This window comes from Ixodes scapularis, unplaced genomic scaffold, assembly GCF_016920785.2.
Source record: "Ixodes scapularis isolate PalLabHiFi unplaced genomic scaffold, ASM1692078v2 PGA_scaffold4__175_contigs__length_147842914, whole genome shotgun sequence".
NCBI lineage: Eukaryota > Metazoa > Arthropoda > Arachnida > Ixodida > Ixodidae > Ixodes > Ixodes scapularis.
The window spans coordinates 120,154,877-120,173,922 of record NW_024609879.1 but is presented as its reverse complement, the minus strand read 5'-3'; the positions used below and the strand labels follow the sequence as shown (position 1 = coordinate 120,173,922).

At 43.0% G+C, this 19,046-nt stretch overlaps 1 protein-coding gene and 1 pseudogene across 1 annotated transcript; both read left to right on the top strand.

Moving 5' to 3' along the window:
- The first annotated feature begins 212 nt into the window (after nucleotides 1–212).
- Nucleotides 213–10,565, top strand: LOC120836801. The gene is made up of 8 exons (XM_040205861.1): nucleotides 213–300; nucleotides 2,018–2,127; nucleotides 4,742–4,807; nucleotides 4,894–5,027; nucleotides 6,243–6,280; nucleotides 7,655–7,766; nucleotides 9,156–9,194; nucleotides 10,499–10,565. Exons 1-8 carry the CDS (start codon nucleotides 213–215, stop codon nucleotides 10,563–10,565), a joined length of 654 nt encoding a protein of 217 aa, XP_040061795.1.
- A 2,558-nt stretch (nucleotides 10,566–13,123) lies between these two features.
- On the top strand, nucleotides 13,124–14,227 carry LOC120836802 (annotated as a pseudogene).
- Nucleotides 14,228–19,046: the final 4,819 nt, after the last annotated feature.

Genomic DNA, 19,046 nt, shown 5'->3' with positions numbered 1-19,046 from the left:
CCAGAATACAAAGTAATTATCTTTTCCGGAAGCGATCTTCGCTTGATGCCGGAAACGAATTAATAGAATGGCGACAGGAGGCAATGCCTCTGGGCAATCGAATAATGTTTTCACAAAAAAACAACTGCGGTCTTCCGCATTGCACTGGAATAAAAAGTGCTCGCAATGTGCTCAAGTAATTGTCTTACAGGTACCACTCTTAGCGCTTCAAAATGAGGCTCTTTTTTGGAGCTCTGGCATTAGCATCACTTATGTTTTGTCTTGCTGCTGAACGCAAGTCAAAGCTTCCCAAGCATCGACGTAAGTAATTTGATATACTCACAGTTTTCAAAACTGCGTTGATTTGCATTAAATTAAACGGGATAAGGCTTCATGCATATTTCATCATTTGATGATGGTGGCTATTAGTGCCGCTTTCCGGTGAAATCTGGGAGCGTCAAAAAGCAAAAATTTACGTTATCGCGAGGCGCGGACAGCCACATCGCCGCCGCGCTATCGCTCTCTTCCTATCATCATCGCTCCTCCCACAAACACGTCACCTATGCCAAGATGCGCTGTTGCTCTTTCTTTTTTCTCTCTCGCATCCCCCTTTGTCACCTCCCTAACCGCACCCGCCGCCGCCACTTCGATGGTATGGAAGGTTCTTTGGGGCGTTTACAAAAAAGGCGTGGTCCCTACGGAACCTAGCTCAGTTTTCTCACTCCCAGACCCAGCCGCACTGCGAAAGGTTTTTTTTACCGTCCGGGGAGCGGGAATGACATGTGTACGACGCTGACCAGAGTAGACGGAGGGCAGAAATGCGCCTATCCTATCACAAAACCCTTACTGCACCTCTTTAACTTCTATTCCTTCTATTGCACCAAACACAAAGCTCCTAAACCCATATTCTAAAGCACATTAACTAAAAGCAAATATCCTAAAGCACATTTTTCTACAGCGGAGCCACCGCCTTTCTCAATCTTTGCACACTTTGCGTGGTTGTTCGCAACTCCATTTTTGGCTGTTGTGCTGGTACATCTTATCTCAAGCTTCAAAAAGTTGACTTTTAATTCTAGCGGAGTAAAAGGCATCAATGAATATAAAATAAACTTCTAAATGGTAGGTGTCGACTCACTCAAGCAGAAAAGTCTGTGTGGCAAAACGTCACATGCTCCCAGGAACTTTTAACTAGCCTCGTTTCAAATCACAACTTAAGCACTTCCGGCTAAAATATATTTAGCTGAGATATCAATTACTCTCGCGTATTTATTGAAAAAATGTACTTTAAACCAAGCGCGCTACATTAGAATATTGTGGAGATAGGGATTTCTATTCTGTCTTGAGATATTTTCTCACCAGTATTGTAGCGTCAAGCGGAGTCTAGAACAAAGACATTTTCAACAGCGGCGCTTCGACAACCCGTGCAAAGTGTGCCCCGGACTATAAGGACTATAGTTTTCTTAATTGTGTTTATCGCCTTTACCGCTGAAATAAAAAAGAGTATCATGCAAACTTCAAGGTCCAGTCGCTGTTATGGCGTTATGTTCGTTTTTTTCTTTGTTCTAAAATGTGCATTTACGCTCTATTAGCCCCGCAACCTATGTCAATACGCTGCTAAACAGGCAAAGTTTTGATCAAAGCAATTCAAAACAAACTCATTCGTTCGAGTTAGTGCTATGTAAACCGTGGAAACGCAAATTATAAGTTGAAGTGCTTTCGGTTCCACAGTCTATGGTTTCAGTTGCGTGGGAGCCGCAAACGAGTATTCTTGATAAAATGTTTTCTTTCTGACAACTTTTTTTTTCTTTCGTTATATATAGGTAATACGGTAAAAAATTATTCGTGTATTTGTTGACGAGCGTGGGATGTCATTTCTTTGTGATGCCGTATTTTTTTAGGCTCTGATTATATATATATCAAACACAAATGTTTCTAGTGCTTCTAAGTGGCACCTCAGTAATTTAGAGACTTCAGCAAGTCAAAAGTAAGGATATTCTTTTTGCATCTGATATAACATATTTTCAACGAATAACCATAGCTACAAGAATCATTACCAGTGCCTACCTCTTGGACGGGAAGGGATTTGATGCAGAAAATGCAACACTGGATTCTCAAGTGGGAAAATGGTTGAAGGGCGTCCAAGAAAAGGTAAGAAGTATCTCAGCTTTGTGATACATTAAAACTTTTGATGCAAACACTCTAACGTACTTTATAAGATAACCTTCTTTTCTAGGCATATATTCTAACGTTTAGTGTCGAGCAGGTTTCCACCCACAAAAAGTAAACGTGTTAATAGTACTTGTTCCCCAGATAACGCTTGGCGTTAAAGGTTCCCAAACAATAATCCTCAAAATGTATTCCACTTCTTCTTAGGAGAGGGGAGAGGAAGAAGTTGTCGTAACGCTCTTCCTCAATAACGTTTATTGTGCTAAAACACTACTCGAAAGTGCATTGGGCTAAAATATTCATTTGCAAACATTATGAAATCTTCTTTCCAGAGTTAAGTCTGGACCACAGTGTAAATCACCACAGTATGCCCTCGTCCGTGCCATATTTTACTTTGGACATCATGGTCACTTTATTGATATTTCTTCATTCTATCTTAAACACCCCATGCGGTGGTAACGACCATTCCCGATCTCTTCGAGAGAAATTGTCGTTGTATGCTACAATGTAAAAATTATTTTGGCCAAACATTTTTTTTTTATTTGAAATGTTGGATCACGTGAGTGGTCTCTGAAATTAGTGCTTCAAAGCCGAACTAGGCATAAGTTATAATTCTGAAAAATCGAAGTGATTCAAGTATGTTAGATATTATGCTTTTACATACTGTGCCGAGATTGTTATTCCATGTGGTGCCGGAGTTAATATTAAGTAATACATTTTACATAAATCTTTTTTTAAGTTAATAAGCGGAAAACGGGGCATGTCCACCATTTAAAACAGAAAACACTGTTAAATTTGAAGATATTTTAACGCCTTATCTTGGCTGGGCTGTTGCTATATTTAAGGTTAAAATTATTAGAGTGCAACAAAGGGAACGAATCTCTTGATTTTAAATCACTAGTGTCAAAAACTTACGTTTGTTGAAGATTTGCACACAAATTAAGCATCAAGGCCTTCGGATAAAAATATGCTGGACGGCTGATTAGATACAACAGCTTGTTACCTTGCCACTGATCTAAGCGATTTTTTTTTTTGCTTATTTGATTTTAGGCGATAAAAATTATTGAGCTCCCATGGTATCCGTTTTCGTGGTACCGTACTGTTCCTTTACTGCACAGCACAGATTTGCAGCTAGGAAATTCGAGACATGCCACATGCCTTCAGGCCCCAAGCGCATAGAGTTTCGGTCATATATTGCATGTACCTTGAACTGCTTTGTTGTGCCGTGAATGCTCCATACTGTACAACGAAAACAAATTACGCGGGTGCTGGACTTAAAATATTTGTCTCCTAAAACAAAATTTACTCTGATTTTTTCCTTTACAAGGAAACAATCTAATATATAAAATGAGCCATCCCGAATATTTTAAAGGTGTCGATGCAACAATTTTCGTACTTAGCGGAGATACCCTTAGAACGAATTACTGACGGTAATGACCTATGAAACACGTGTTGGTTTTTCACCACACGCAATCGAAGTCGCAGAGAAATCTAATAGAAAAAAGAGCAGCGTTCATCATCTCAACTCGCAGTTAGAGCAAGTGGCCCCTGATCTGAAGCCGATTATATCTCACCAATATGGATCGATCATAGCCACGCGCTGGGGTGGGCAAATCGCAGGACACGCGGTGAGTTTACAATCACTTTAAGTTGAGTTACTTCGTTTTAAGTAAAAATTACAAAAATTGACCTCCGAGATAACATACTGTTTCAAAAATGAGAAAACCCGTAATAGAGAGTGTTTAATATTGATTTGAACTATTTTTTTTTTATTATTAGAGGGTGTGAATTAGACGTGTTTTTTCGTCACCATGTATTTTTAGATCTGGAGAAATTAGATGTCAGGGATAGTCGTCAAGGTAAGTTAACTAAGGAACAAAATTGTTTTAATTGCCTATATGAATATTGGTTTTAGGGTCATGTTGCACTTTCGCGACCCTAAAAAAAATATTTTTTCAAGAGTCATTAACAGCAAGGACTGATAAGTTTTTTTTTCGCGCAATTTTTAAGTTGGTAAGTAAATTCGAAAATGTATTAATATCTTACAAACCATTACCTTATCTTAAAGTTATTTTAATTGATCTGGCCTCTAAGAGTAATCGCCGTTAATACTCTAATTCCAACATGACCCTTAACACCAATAATGAAAAAGTAAATGAATAAATAATAGTTAATCAGCCAACTTTTCATGACAAGTATCCGCTCAAACATCCGCCGAGCCTGATAAATGCATGGTGAAGGCAGCACCCTAACTTTCAGCCCCCTTTTATTTTATTATTTAGGAATTAAAATTATTCACTTGCCGCATATTGAGAACCTGGAATAATAAAGACCCGTTCTGCAAATAGGTTTAATTAATTATAACTTTATGGAATACTCGACAAATACTCTAGGACACCATTGCTGTATCAATGTATTGCTAATTTTGAAATAAACGAAGCTTTCATCGCAGTGATTATATTTCTTTACATTTGAATGGCGAAAATTTTCCAGTTTCTTTTAATTTGCTAATTACTTCAAATTGCATAAAAACAAGGACAGCAATACAAGTATATACCTAAATATTTTATTATATCAATTGTCAATATTTCCGCAGGCACAAGTGGATTTAAACAAAGAATTTAAGCTGGATATCACGTTTAATATTACGGAGATCAACATCGTAAGTGGCTTGGTTTCATACGCACTGTGTTACATTTACTGGTGTTAGTATGTATTTTAAATAATATTGATTTCGTTTTTGCATAGACTGATAACGACATAACCAACAAAATTCAGTACTGGTCCAGCGACAGTCTAATACACGGTCCTACGTTCCTGGATTACCTCGAAGAGTATTATCAGAACAGAGACAACCCAGATATTATCTGCGTTGTTACAAGGTTTGTACATCCTCTTAGTAAGATGTTAATGTACGCAGACCTAATTGAAAGACAACCAACTCTGTATACAAATTATCGTAACGCTAAACAATTTATCGTACAACTTTGATATTTAGGTGCTTCAAATGGCCTAAAACTTCAATTTGATATATATTACAATTATCTAGCAACGCCGTGGCCATACTTTTTGTATAGAACTCGGAGTGTCTTGTGCTTAGTGTCAGGACAGCTTGTCATGTTTTATAAGCTGGAAGACTTCTTTGTTGTCCTCAGTGCATGTTAATGTCCCCACAAGTACCCCGCCACTTTTCTTTTTAAATCGGCGTTTACATCTCCTGCGAGAAAGAGTTACGCACAATTGCAAAAACAACTTTACTTCATAAATACAAGAATCCTTCCCTCTTAGATTTCAGAAGAAATTATATTGTTAGAGGTGGTAAAAAGTACACGGTCTACTAAACGTGAAGACGCGGTAGTGGTCGTAACTGGCCGTTTGTGTTACAGAACAATTTGTCAAGATATCAAGACCTTGTAACACTAATCGTGACAACACAAAACTAGCGATGGGAAAACAGATCTTTTTGAGCGTTTTCATGCATTAATAATCCGCGCAGGGAGATATTCATTAGTTCAATAATATAACAATCGCACAATCGCAGGGCGATTGTTAAATGTATTTTCTTTAGAAGCCAAGAAATGTAGATGTAAAGAATAGGTTAAAAAATCCAGATTATAATTGATGTATCGGCCATCCTAACTCCAACGGAGCATTGTCAGTACCGCATCTCAACTTTAGGGTTTCCGGATATTAGCATGAAGATATCTTTTCTAGTGAAAACATAGCGCTGTGAATTGCTAGAACTCAAAGAAAACCAGAGACGGAGGAACACATAAAAAGATACAGCCCACAAGGGGTCTCAGACACCGTTGAAAGTTTCTTAACTTCAGCATACGTTCGATTTCGGAAACAAATGTTTGCTCAAGACCATATCCGCATTTTCAACGATCCACGCTCGAGAAGCTTTAACCAGCATACCCTAAAGATGTTTTCGAATAAGATTAAAAATGCTGAAAGCTATATTCACGAAGCAGTAGGCTTCGCTGTCTGAACCTAGCCATTCAACTAGCAAAATATCCACTCGCGTTAGTCTTTTTTAATACCTGCATAACCGTTTCTGTGTGAACATTTGAATATAACAGACTTTTTTTTTTCAGATACAGGATGTACGATTCAGAAGAAGTTAATTATTTGGGTAAGGGTTTCTTGCCAAATTAATGCGAGAATAACTAATATTGGTAAAAGCGAGTTAAAGCTAGGCGACTATATTTTATGAATGCGAAAGCTTGAATGTCGTTCTTCCGCTCCCTCAGTTCTTCTGCGGCGTAGTGGCGTAGACGGCGACCTTTCGCCAAAGGACGGCCGAGCGCGCGCTTTCGGGAAGTGGCCGCGCCCAGCTCGGCGGTGTGACCGCTCTGGACTCTGGACTTTGCCCGGGCGGGCTCTGACCCTGCCGCTACCTATCCCTTCTCTTTCAGACGGGCGAGCCGCTGCGTGCGCTGCGCCACCATGGAGAGGGCTCCTCTGGTGTCTTTTTTTTTGGGGGGAATTACGCTGCAGGAGAGCCAATGGGAGCCTTGTTCATTGATGACGCAAGCCAGCTAATGGGAGCATAATCAATCACAAATCGTCTTCACTAAAAAGGGGGATTTTAGGTGCCGTTTGGCCTGCGTTCGGCGCGGTTTCAAAGCTGATGACGTCAATTCGCTCCATGGGACCAGTTAATGCTTTCACATTAAAAATAAACTCTTTACGGGAACATCGGCCAGCCATGGCGGACGTCGGGGATCGCAGAAAGACAGTAATTAGCTAAACAATGATCTTAAACTTAACTAAATGTTTTATCTGTCAAAGCACGCGGTTTCAATGGGAAACTTGCTAAGCATCAAAATCGACTAATTTAAGAAAAACAGAAAGCACGTAGAGCAATTTATGACGCTGCGAAAAAACACTCGGAGCGCACTTTTGCGCCAACAATCCAAGGATTTCCCCCCCCCCCCCCCCCCCCTCCTTCCCCCACCCCTTGTGGCCGAGGAGCGCCGTACTTGCTTCCGTCCGTTGAGGGAGGCGGTGCGGGAGATCCGCGACAGTTCCACAAGTGGGAGGGGGAGGGGGTGGGGGACGGCGCTGCTGGCGTAAGAATGCGCTCTGATAGGATCGAAATATGAAACTAGAAACGCGTTCAAATTGAACGTTGATTGCAACACCCTAGAATGCTCTAAGTGTTCTACGTCCTTCTAAAATAAGTTGATTTATTTTTTGTGATGAAGTTCATCGAGTATCTGTATTGATCTATATCTTGTTTTCGCTCATTAAAACGTTAATTAATAAGTTTTAGAAATAATGTAGCCAATTATGATGTATTCTGCAATTTGGGACGTCCGCTGTGGCTTGCTGTTTTTTTCCCGAGAAATGTATTTTGCAATCACACTATTGATAGGAATTTATTTTTACATTCTGCGTACGAAAATCCGCTATATTGAGCGTAAAACCTGCACACTGATGAGCTGCCCTAGCATTAAATAATGTCCTGTTATAAGCATCTGTGTTACTAATGTTTATATTTAAGCCTATGTAAAACACACGACTCTGTACCACACCATGGTGCCAATGCTTTTGACATACGTTCCTGAAAAAGAAGCGAAGACCGGAGAGCTTTTGTTTAAACTTGTTCAAAGGAGGTGAGTCACCCCACGTGCTTCATCCCCTAAAGTTTGTTTTGTCGGACATGTCAACTCAAGTCGGTTCTTTTATTTTAGGCTTGTTTCAAGGCAATCGTTTTTAAGATTTCAGTGTTTTTGTTTTTCCGTATAGAGAAGTGCCGCTTTTTTATACTAGATTCTTATATCATAAAGGTGATTAATCCGCTACTGCTATGAGCTGGTACATGAGCTCTAAAAATATACACATTTCTGAACTCAATATATATTTTAGTGTTGCTTCTGATAACCATATTATGACCAATAATGGCCATGATAAATTATTTCATATCGAGAAAAACGCTATAGTTGCATTCAATCACTTTTGCCTTTCAAGTGAATTGATGTCCAGTGACCTATTTTTTTCTCTGTAACCAAGGAAAGCCGTCCACTTCATATTACTAGGAAGATTACTTTTGTTTGTGTATATCAGACTAAAACCAAATAAACCAGTTATTAAGCAGGTTAAAACATTGCTTAGCCACAATATCTACAGCAATTACTTTTATTAACTGTTTTTAAAACTGCCTAATTATTAGAAGTATCTTAGCCAAATTCTTAACCACCCAACTTAAAAAAAGGTACAAAAGTATCAGGAGATTATGGCATTCACATTGTGTTTTTATTTTTTTCGCCTGTGCGCTGCTTATTCATGTGTGCGATTCCCGGCATTTCACACTCTATAATTTAAAATAGAGCTTGCTTTGTACAGAGAGCAAGTGGTACCCTACTGCATTTATAGAAAATTATTGGGTATATATTTTGCAAAGCATAGTGCCAGAAAGCCATGAGAATAAACTAATGTTACACCTTTTAGTGGCCTTAAAAATGTACTTCTTAAATGTAAAAGGAAAACCCAAATGTCTTCTTATATTAACGGTTCTCAAAACACCAAAAGTTACAATCTCACGTCGCTTTCAACATCTAAAATTAACATGCAAATTACAAATTACCTGTTAAATTAAATCTGAGAGAAAACAAATTCTTGACCAGCCTCAGCGACGGGGAAGAGAGATGGGGTATGCGGATCCCTTGCAGAGGCGTCTCAAAACAAGGCGGGGATCCCCAATTTTAGGGTCACCTACAAGGGTGAGGGGCCCTTCTAAAGAAGACGTTGTTTCCATATGGAAATATTCCCATATGATCCACATAAAATCTCACCCCTCCCCTGAATCTGCCAGATGTGCTCAGTTCATTTGTCAGATAAACGTCTAAACATCAAAAATATGCTTCAATGACAATAGCAGTGCATGCATTTAAATGTATGCGACTTTGATCCGTCTAACCTTCAAATCGAAAAATAAGCATATGTATTATTTGAGCTGTGGTTTTACTTAATTGTGTTGCATTTGATACTAATTTATTTTACAGTATTACCTCGAATCAAGGTCGATGGGGAAAATACTTTAAGTAAGCGAATGATTCTCTGTTTTGAATGACACTTTTCGTGTTTTACTCGACAACTTTCGCATTAATAAACAAATTATAATTAGACAGCAAGCAGATGATGTGCACCTTCCACATTAGGTACCTTCCACATTAAGAAAATATTTTAGAGGCAGCGGTTTTATATTTATAATTAATTAAGGAATTCAGGGCAGAGCTTCTCATGCCTTTTACTAAAGTCCGCGGACGAACATTGTAGATAAACGCTGTAGTATGTAGAACAGTGTGTCTTAAGGTTAAGACAAAATACTTGTCTTGCTGAAGTTTAAAACTAGCGAGTATTTTCGTAGCGTGAGCTACCGTGGCTGAAATTGAGCAGTTTCGCGTGGCTCGCATAATGAGCCGTGCTCCGTGCTGCGCATGCGCGAGGAGCAGTGACGTCACACGGCGCACAGCTGGCGCGCCGGAGCCGCCGCCGCCGCGCGCTCCGCCACCGCCGCGACCGCCTCACCGGTCTGCGCATTCCAGAGGAGTGATGTCATAGCCGCGGCAGACGCACTGCCGCCGCCGCGTGCCCAGCTGTGCGCCTCCGTTGCGCAGTAGCCAAGTCTTACGCTGCACCGGAGCTGCTTGACAGTGCCCCTTATTTTGTGCGCATAAACTCATGCTGTGTATATTTTGGCATAGCCGAGCTAAGCCGCCGCAATTTTTTTTACGTATGTCTGTCTGTGTGGTCATTACATGGACACTTTGACTTTGTAGCATTCTGTACTTTTAAATACTTAGCATAAGTACAACCATGCCTGGTAAAGCGTATCCTGCTAAAATGAATGCAGCACTATTTAGACGATATTTTGGGAAAACGAACCGGGTAAACACTGGCATGCTCATCTTGTTATTATCCACAACAACTTACTTAATGAAGGCTTTCGGGAGGAACGGATATATTCATATTAACTAGACATCCCTGTAGGACGTTTAACAGAAAAATACCTACTGGGTGTTAAGTGAAAGGGTCAGATAGATTGCATTGATGCTTTTTGTACAGAAAGTAAATTTTCCTTAGAACGGCAACTTGTATTCCCGCTCTAAAATTACGATTTAAAAAAATCAGTACAATTCCATGCCATATATGTTTGACGGGCAGGCCGCTGTAGTCATTGCATGGATTATTTCTGCCTGCTTTAGTGGGACTTGAGCTCCTCACATTTCAGCGTACCGCGTGAGCTTTCGCTTCGCATGCTGCTCAGCAGCGGGGATTTAAAGCATGTGCTAGTAACGGGTATTTACTAATATCACGTGTCTTCACTCCTCTGTTTTCCTTTCAGAAATTGTAACAAACCCAAGAAAGTTAAAGAAATAAAATCAAGACAATCAATTCAATCTTCCCCTTAGCGGAAGTAAATAAAAGAACTTTTGGGATCTTTTGTGATGAAGATTCATGAAAGATAATTATCACTTTTTTCTGATGGCGTTAGCCCTAAATAACACACCCAAACAAATTCAGTACCTTTTTTCAGAATGAAGTTAACAACGCTGCTCATTAGCTGATATCTATATACGCTTAAATAATAAGAATAATAATTAGGGCTGGACGTCGAATAATATTTTAGCTGATTAATCATCTTCCCTCTACTCGATTAATAAAACCTTTAATCGGTCTCGTTCATTTTCATGCATATTATTTAATCATTTATTTTTCAAGCCAAGCTTTTTTTTTCTTTTGCTGAACACGTTTTAGGCAGCAGAACATATTGGGCCAAGGTTGGGCCTAGGTGATAACGCGCACCTTGAACAAAGTTGTTCCGGCTTCCTCAATATTTACCCAATATCGGTAAATGTTAGAGAAATCTTGCTATAATGGGCTAATATTACCCAGCATGCGCAATATTGGTAAATATTGGGAGAATCTTGGAATATAGCTGTCCAATATTATCCAGTGTGTGTCCAATATTGGTAAATACTGGGACAATCTTCGTACAGCTGGACAATATTAGCAATATTACACAGTGTGTGTGCCCAATATTGGTAAATATGGGAATACTTTTGATATAGTATAGTATATTTATCACGATGTGCTCAGTGTAAACAGTTTTAAACAGTTTTCTGCTTTTTTTTTCTTTTCGTTTTTTTTGGGGGGTTGGGGAGGGGGGAGGGGGATGGGGACCAGGCAGGCTTTGAATCAGACTTGAGCGAAGTTGAGTTGAGTTGGGGGGGGGGGGGGGTATATGTGTGTATAGTACCTCTTGTTGTTTATATTTCCATTTTTCTTTACGTCAGCTCACATTTCGCGACTTGCAGGGCCCCGTCCCACAAGCCACCATAGGCTTTGACGGGGCCGTGAGCATATTTGTACCACAACGTTGACAATAAAATTATAATTATTATTATTGGTAAATATTAGGACATGGTTGGTGTGGCTGAATAATATTACCAATAATATCCAGTATGTGCCCACTATTAGTAAATGTTATTATAATATTGGTCAGCTGGACAATATGGCATATATCACCCTGTATCTGCCTGATATTGATAAATATTCCAGTATACTTGGTATAGCTGTCCAAAATAGCCTAAAACGTGCCTAATATTGGTAAATATAGGCATAATCTTGCTATAAGCCTTTCTAGCGGAAGTCTCGAAAGAAGCAATTTACAGCGCGCGGCCCTTGTTTTGAAAGTACGTCAGTGTTGCCTGACTGCGCTGGGCTGTGGGTTTTCTCGTCAGTGGACTGTGGCCGCCAGTGCAGGCGCGATTCCGGACACTGTTGGAGGCTTTTAAAATAGCATTGTACCATTTTGGGCAACAAAACAAAAACAAGGAAATGAAAGGCCATTTTTGGTGGGATCGTGCGCGACAGGATAAATGCAAAAGAAATGTTCGTTTTATTTTATCATGATATTTACGACGCCATACACTAAGCCGTGTCAAGCTACGAAGGTCTTAACTGTTGAGATTTTTGGAGCTCACAAAATGGCCGAGAGGCATGTGTATTTCCCGCTCACATCATAAAATTCAACGATTCTTATCAATCAAACAACGCATTTTGTCCGTTCCCCACGGTGCCGCGTTATCCGAACAGGTTTGATTTGAGATTTTAAATAACACTGCATATTCAATACACAGTGCCAACGCCAGTCACTCCACGACGATGGCACGGAATCCGGCTTGATTTAGCGCATCGGTTGAAGAGAGTTTTTTTTTTTTTTTTGCACAACACAAAAACAAAACGAATAGTTGTGTCTGGTACGTCCCCTCAGACCCGATCGGATATTCTACGCGAATATTGGGTGCATAGCGGGGAAGACTAACACAGCACCGTTTACTTAGGCGCCGAAACATTCGTGTCTCGAATGACGCTTGCCAGGCTATCTTGATGGACTGGTTGCCACGCTTAATATAAAGTTAAGACGTACGGGGGATTTCTGGCGTAAACTTTCGAACGTAGCATATGCAAGAAAACATAGCTGTGTGAGCTAGCCTTAATAGGGAGCGCGACCGCAGTTGGCCGTTTAGTTTGCAGGGCTCGAAAAGGAGCAGTAACTAAGACTATGTTCTAATACCGCTCTCAGACAGTCACATTAACGATCTTCGAAACGAACTCATTTAAAGAATAGGCGAATGAGCACGCGATCTTCCGCTTATGGGCGTGCGCTGGTCCGCCCGCCCTGTAAAGGAGTTTGTTTTGAAGGCCTTTAATGTGCCCGTCCGACTGCGGTATAAAACGTTCTGCTGGTAGTCAGCCAAGTTCACCTCTACTGAGGAAACGCGTTCCCAGCACCAGCGAGAACGGTCAACTTCTCCGGGCTCCGCAAACCCCGGAGGAGAACGTGATCCCGGCATAAACACTACCCTGATCCGTCGGCCCGCCGCCGCCGCACGCCCGCGGAGAGATCGGCTTGCTCGAGGCTCGTTCTACGAACGGCGAATATCTGCCAGCCATTTGTTCCAACATGAATGTCGTCGTCGAAGGAGAAGTCATCGCCCCGGAGGACATCAAAACGAAGTGGATCCCAGTCCATACGGGCGAAAGGAGGCTCGACAGCCAAAAATATCCTCACTGAAGCCATCCAACCCAACCGAGCGTTCGGCTTCCCGCAGCTCGCCAGGGCCTGTATCCAATCCGCGCCCGCCATAGCTGCCAAGACAACCTGACGACGACTACAAGATCGTCATTTGTCTACGTGGTGGCCTCAACCTAAGCTCCATTAGCACAGGCCAGTTGCAAGACCTTACCTTCAACGCTGCCCAGACCAACTACGGCGCCGCACCCGCCGACCAAATCTGAATCGACGCAACTTAATACTAATCAGCACCCCCTCCAAAGAGCGGCCGCGCACGTACTTCAACCTACACACCACACGCATCGGGGGAGAGAACTATCCCCTGGCCACACACGTGGCAGATCCTGCAAACACTTCCCACGGCATCATATTTAATGAGTCAGGATATACGATATACCGGAGAACAACAGCCGATACCTAATCGAGTACAATCACGACCCGGCTATCCTCCTTGAACGCCGGATGGGAAAAAATAACTCCGTGCAAATAGTCTTCGACAGCCCGGAGGTGCCCCACTGGGTCAGCTACCACGGGGCCCCCTACCGCTGCGTACTCTTCAAACACAAGATGGAGGCCTGCAATATCTGAGCTGGAAGATCAGGCATTGTGTAGATGTTCGTCCCTCACCGAGAACCACTAAGTGCCCACGCTGCGGAACGGACAATCCGCCCACTGACCACGACTGTGATGTGTGAACGCGCCGTATGCCGAGGTCCCCACCCCATGGCAGCCCCGAGGTGCAAGAAACGTTTGCAAGAACACCCTGCCATTCCCCGCCGTCAGGCACAACGCCCGGTGGCCGATTCCAGCAAGAGTTCAACTCCATTGCCCCCCCCCCCCCCCCCCCTTTCCGTGGCAGGTCCGGGGAACGCAAATCAGTTGGCCAATTCCCACAGAGGGCGTGATCCGTTCTCGCGCCCCTCAGCCGGGCTAACGCTGTTCGAAGCACCAACCTCCTTGCTCGCGGCGGCGTGTCTTGCAACAGCCGTTTAAAACACGGCCGCAGCGGGCAAGAACAATGAAGCTTGAAACAGTATTTCCGAATCTAGGGGTTATCCGCTCAAAATGACATGTGTCGACGCATATCATAGAAAGGATCACGCACTCCGTGGGAGTTTGCCAACTCAGCTGATCGAGTAACGTTGGTGTTGCCAACGAAAGCTGCAATTATAGCGCGTCGTCTCACTTACCGAATCTTTTTCAGACTGCGCATCCTTCAAATATTGGGGAGGAGGACAGACCGTGACGCCCCAAGCGGTTAACTTAACAACTACACGGATGGGGACAACAAATACAATAGGGAGTTTTCGTAGATCGTTTTCGCCGTCCCGCAAGGCCCTCCGCAACCCGCTACGATAGCGGGAACTCCACAGTCAAGGCTATCGGCGCGCAGGCGCAGTAGCAACTTCTTCGCTGCGTAACGCTTAGCGGAGGGGGCAACGCGGTCTACGAAAACTCCCTAATGACGCAGCGCTCGGCCGACATAACCGAACGCGGCGTCAGCGTTCGGCTGGAGTTCGTGCTCTCCGGCGAGGGGGAGGAGGGGCTCTTTTGTTTCCACTAGGGCCTGCATGAACAATGCAGCATGCACGATCCCAGCTCAGCACAAAAGCCGAAGTGGGTCAAGCTCGCATTCTCTGAGGATAGATCCGGCACTTAACGTCGCTTCGTCGATTGTTAGTATTTTTTACATTAAACTGTGCCCCGCTCTCTATTGTAGAAGATGACATGCCCATGCCCATAAGGCCTGTCGGCATGTGCACAGGCCTTGTGTTGAGTAAACACCGAGCGTGGGGAAAACAAACGGGTCAGAGCGCCCCCTATAGTTCGATCTCCTGCCCAATAAGGGGCCCGTCTCACAATGGCAGGAGTTACGTTGCTGCGACACGCGCGCGTACTAATCTGAAAAACAAAGCATCGCATTAATGTAACAAACAAATATTTAGGAGTGATCTAAGGTTGAAAGGAAACAGCGATTCTTCAAAGATATTATTCTTGACTTTCCAACAAACCTGGCTTTGGTAGCTGAATATTGCGAATTTAGTATTGTTATGGAAGGAAGCATTTGAACTCTATGGTTATAATGCTACCAGCTTTTCAAAGGATATAGTATGCGCGTTCTGCACGCCGTGAGATCTCTTTATATTTTAACTCTACTTGCCGTTCACACATAATATAATGCAGTAAGATAATTACATGTCTACTTCACGCGGCCTATTTACCTAGAACTGGAATCCAAACATTTCTTTGTACTGTATGAATATAAAATAATTGTATTTATAGAAACTGTATTTGTCGTTTACAATCTAATGTATTTCTTATGTTACTCTCTAACATGACAATGGATCAATGCGCAGTAAAAAAAAATTAATCATTCATATGGAATTGATTAATAATGACCCCTCCTTTGACCCACACTACGCATATATTACAACCCGAGCTTGTTTTTTGTAGATAGGGACGAAGGAAAAGGTGTAGAATTTTATTACTAAATTGGGTTGGTTCCACCTTTTATTTTATTTTTTTATATATTTACGGACTGTGCCTAATCAAACCTTTCTATGTATATTTGTTTTAGCTCATGGTATGAGTTGCAGTGCCTAGGACGTAATATATTCGAACATAATGTGTTACACAATTGAAGGAATCTGTTTTGACCTGTCGTGTTCCACGCGCAAGCCTCATCGGCGTATGTGGCTGTTGAGCGAAATTCAGTTTGAAAAAAAGAAAATTGTACTGTATTGTGTTTCACGCGGACGGGCATCCCCCCCCAACCCACCAGTGACTGTTCTGATTGCATTACAACAATTGTTACAGCAATTCAGACGTATCTCTCTTACCATAGGGAACAAGGTATAACACGCGTTTCAACGTAATAAAACGCTGGCAATTGTATTTATAATTCAGAAGATAGTATATACCATCGCAATTCATGGGCGCATTATCTCCTTTACCCTGCAAGGGGCAGCTACGTGAGTAGGTGTTTGAGTGGCGTCACCACGGACATTGAGCCACGTGGTTTCACCCACCCACGACTGCCTGTGCGTGACGTAGCCGTGCCCAGGAAGAAACTTATTCTGGTGGTTGAGCTGAACTTGAGGATGATTCGGACCCTTAGGGGTTTCACTGGCGACGCACTACATCACCTCGTTTCTCGACTGTCATAGACGGGTGTCCTGGTAAGACCCGGCCAGGATGATTCAGTCAGTCTCCTTTTCTACCCTCTTCTTCCTTTCACTTTCGCCTCTACGCCCTTCTTATTTGAACTATGCTATCTTCCTTCCTCTTTTCACCTTCTTAGGTGGCAAGGGACAACGTTGGGTGGAAGCAGGTCCTGTCCCTGCAACCACACTTAGGTGTCGTGCCTGGGCAGCACTGGTAGTGCACTACTGTCAGCATGAGCAAACCCTTTTTTATCGCATAGTACCTATCCCCAGGTTCGGCTTCGTGGCACGGTGCACCCGGGGCACCGAATCGTTCTTCCGTCTTCTATGCTTCGTAAATCAAAACCTATTTATCGCATCCTGAAAACAGGTTGTATCGAAGTCCTTGTCATTAACACAATGTCAACCGATTTTTGTTTTATATTTTCTAGTTTTGCATTACGAGAGGAAAAATCCACTTGCTGAATCTTTAATATTTTTGATGACCAAAGTCAAGAAAGAGGTTGCCAGCGCAAACTTCAGTTCCAAAAATCTACAAGTCCAAAAGAAGCTCCGCCGTCCCCGTCTCACCACAGTCCCGTCTCCTTCGAGACGTCTGCGTCAGCCATACTTGAGGAACGTCAGCGAGACCATCGGACGCGTCCTTCAAAAACATGGGATTGCGGTCACACACAAACCAGTGTCCACCATCCGTCACCGACTTCCCTTCTTCAAGGACAGTCCTCATCTATCGCATCCCGTGCGCGGACTGCCTTGACGCCTACGTCGGGGACACGAAGAACTTTTCGGAACGCTTCCGCCGCCATGAATACGGCGTGAAGAACGACGTTCAAGCCAGCGCCCTCGCTGAACACGCAGCGAAACTGGGTCACAACCTCTCCTTCGACAAAAGCGAGATCCTGAGCATGAAACGACACTGGCATAAACGTTTGCACCTAGAATCCTGGTATATCCAGACAACAAAACAAAACATCAACAGGTCGTGAGACACTCTCCCAAGCGTCTATAGTCGGTGACAGGTCAAGAACGAAGTGGAAGCTCCTACCACCTCGTTCTACTTTTGTAGTGCGAAGGCTGGAGATGAGGCGACCTCCTCTCCACCATTCGCTCCGCTGAAGTGGAAAGGGGAGGGAAGAGCTTCCGCTTCGTACTTAACCTGTCACCGACTATAGACCTTTTCCACAAAGGCGCCGCCATCTTGAATTGTCGTCACTTCAAGTATGGGCAAAAACGTTGGTTTGCCGTCGCCACTCCAATAGAAGGCGTTTAGTATAAAAGCGTAACCGTCACACATTTTCGCTTTGCATCCCCTCTATTTGTTACTATTTGCAGGTTGAAACGTTTTAATATTTTTTTGTTGCCCATACCGGTTACGCTTATTAGGTGGCTGGGGATGAGAGTACACGAAAATGTCTATAGGTGCCAAAGCATCACCGCTGCATGGAAAAGCCCAAACGCTGCAATCGCAACCGGCCTACACAAGCGGCTTTCCAAACCGCCCAACGCACATTCACCCGTGACCAATGGACCGGGCTGGTCCCAAAACGTCGGAAAATTTTGTTTTGATTAAACTTTGGTTGGAGTTTCAAATTTCAGTCAGCCCACTGAAAAAAGGGGCATCAGAGGACTGCTTGGATACGGCCAAGGCAGGAGATTATATTGGAAGATTTCAGTATAATGTTTTGAGTATGCGTGAAATATGTATGACGCTAAAGTGTATCTTAGCACACCCCAACTCTGCATAATTCCAACCCTGCTTTTGCATGTCAAACAGCCTTGTTTTCTTAACATTTTATATTGTTTTATATATATTCGGGAATACAAAAAATTTACTAGGGGCAAGATTGGGACTGTAAGGTCTGTGGTCAAGCTCATCTGCGAAAACACTCTCTAATTAAACCCTGGAAAATACGAGGGGTATCGGTGGCCAAGTGGTCTGGCGCACACCAGCTCGGAGCACGTAAGGCGAAAGCTCGCGCTGCAGGACCCAGGGATCATGGGTTCGATCTAAACGCCTGCCCGTTTCGATCTGGATTAGCATCATACCGACGTGCTGTCGTGTGTCAACACTGCCAGGTTCACGTTAAAGACCCCAGGCTAGAGGTCGTGCCGCACTGGCAAAATTGCTCATCTAGAGATGGGAGACAAGTCGCTTGTTGAGGCACACTAAGTTTTAGGCTCTGCAAACATAGAAACAACCAAATCTTTTTTTGGACAATAAGATACTTGTGAGCGTTGCTCGCGCATGAGGAAGACTACTCTCGTTTTTTTTTTTTTGTTATTAACACGGTTTGAGACGGTTTGTGGGAAACGTTGGAATTATACTTGTCTGTAATTTTCTGTTGTTTTCCAAATCATCAATAAGCAGGATCTCATTTTCGTCGCAAAAAATTGCCGCAATCACTTTCCTCCCCTGGCGTTGCGTCTTGATTCTTTTTTCGGAAGGGGGCGGGGGAAGGAGGGGGGGGGGGGGGGGGGGTCCCGAACGCCTCCATTGCACAAGCAGTTTCTTTGTCTCTGGATGCCAATTGTAAAGCCACGCCTTTTATTCAGTCACAAGCTTTGAAACAAAATGTTCAGTGCTGCTTTCTTAGAGGCACAAGGGCTCCCTAGACGAATGCATGCGGTGGTGTCGATCTTGCGTAGAA

What these genes read in the sequence shown, in the direction of transcription:
- LOC120836801 (XM_040205861.1), top strand. Translation starts at nt 213, where the DNA reads ATGAGGCTCTTTTTTGGAGCTCTGGCATTAGCATCACTTATGTTTTGT. An exon ending in ATATTACGGAGATCAACATC is followed by an intron (nt 4,808 to 4,893) that starts GTAAGTGGCTTG and finishes GTTTTTGCATAG; the next exon opens with ACTGATAACGACATAACCAA. An exon ending in AGAAGAAGTTAATTATTTGG is followed by an intron (nt 6,281 to 7,654) that starts GTAAGGGTTTCT and finishes TTTATATTTAAG; the next exon opens with CCTATGTAAAACACACGACT.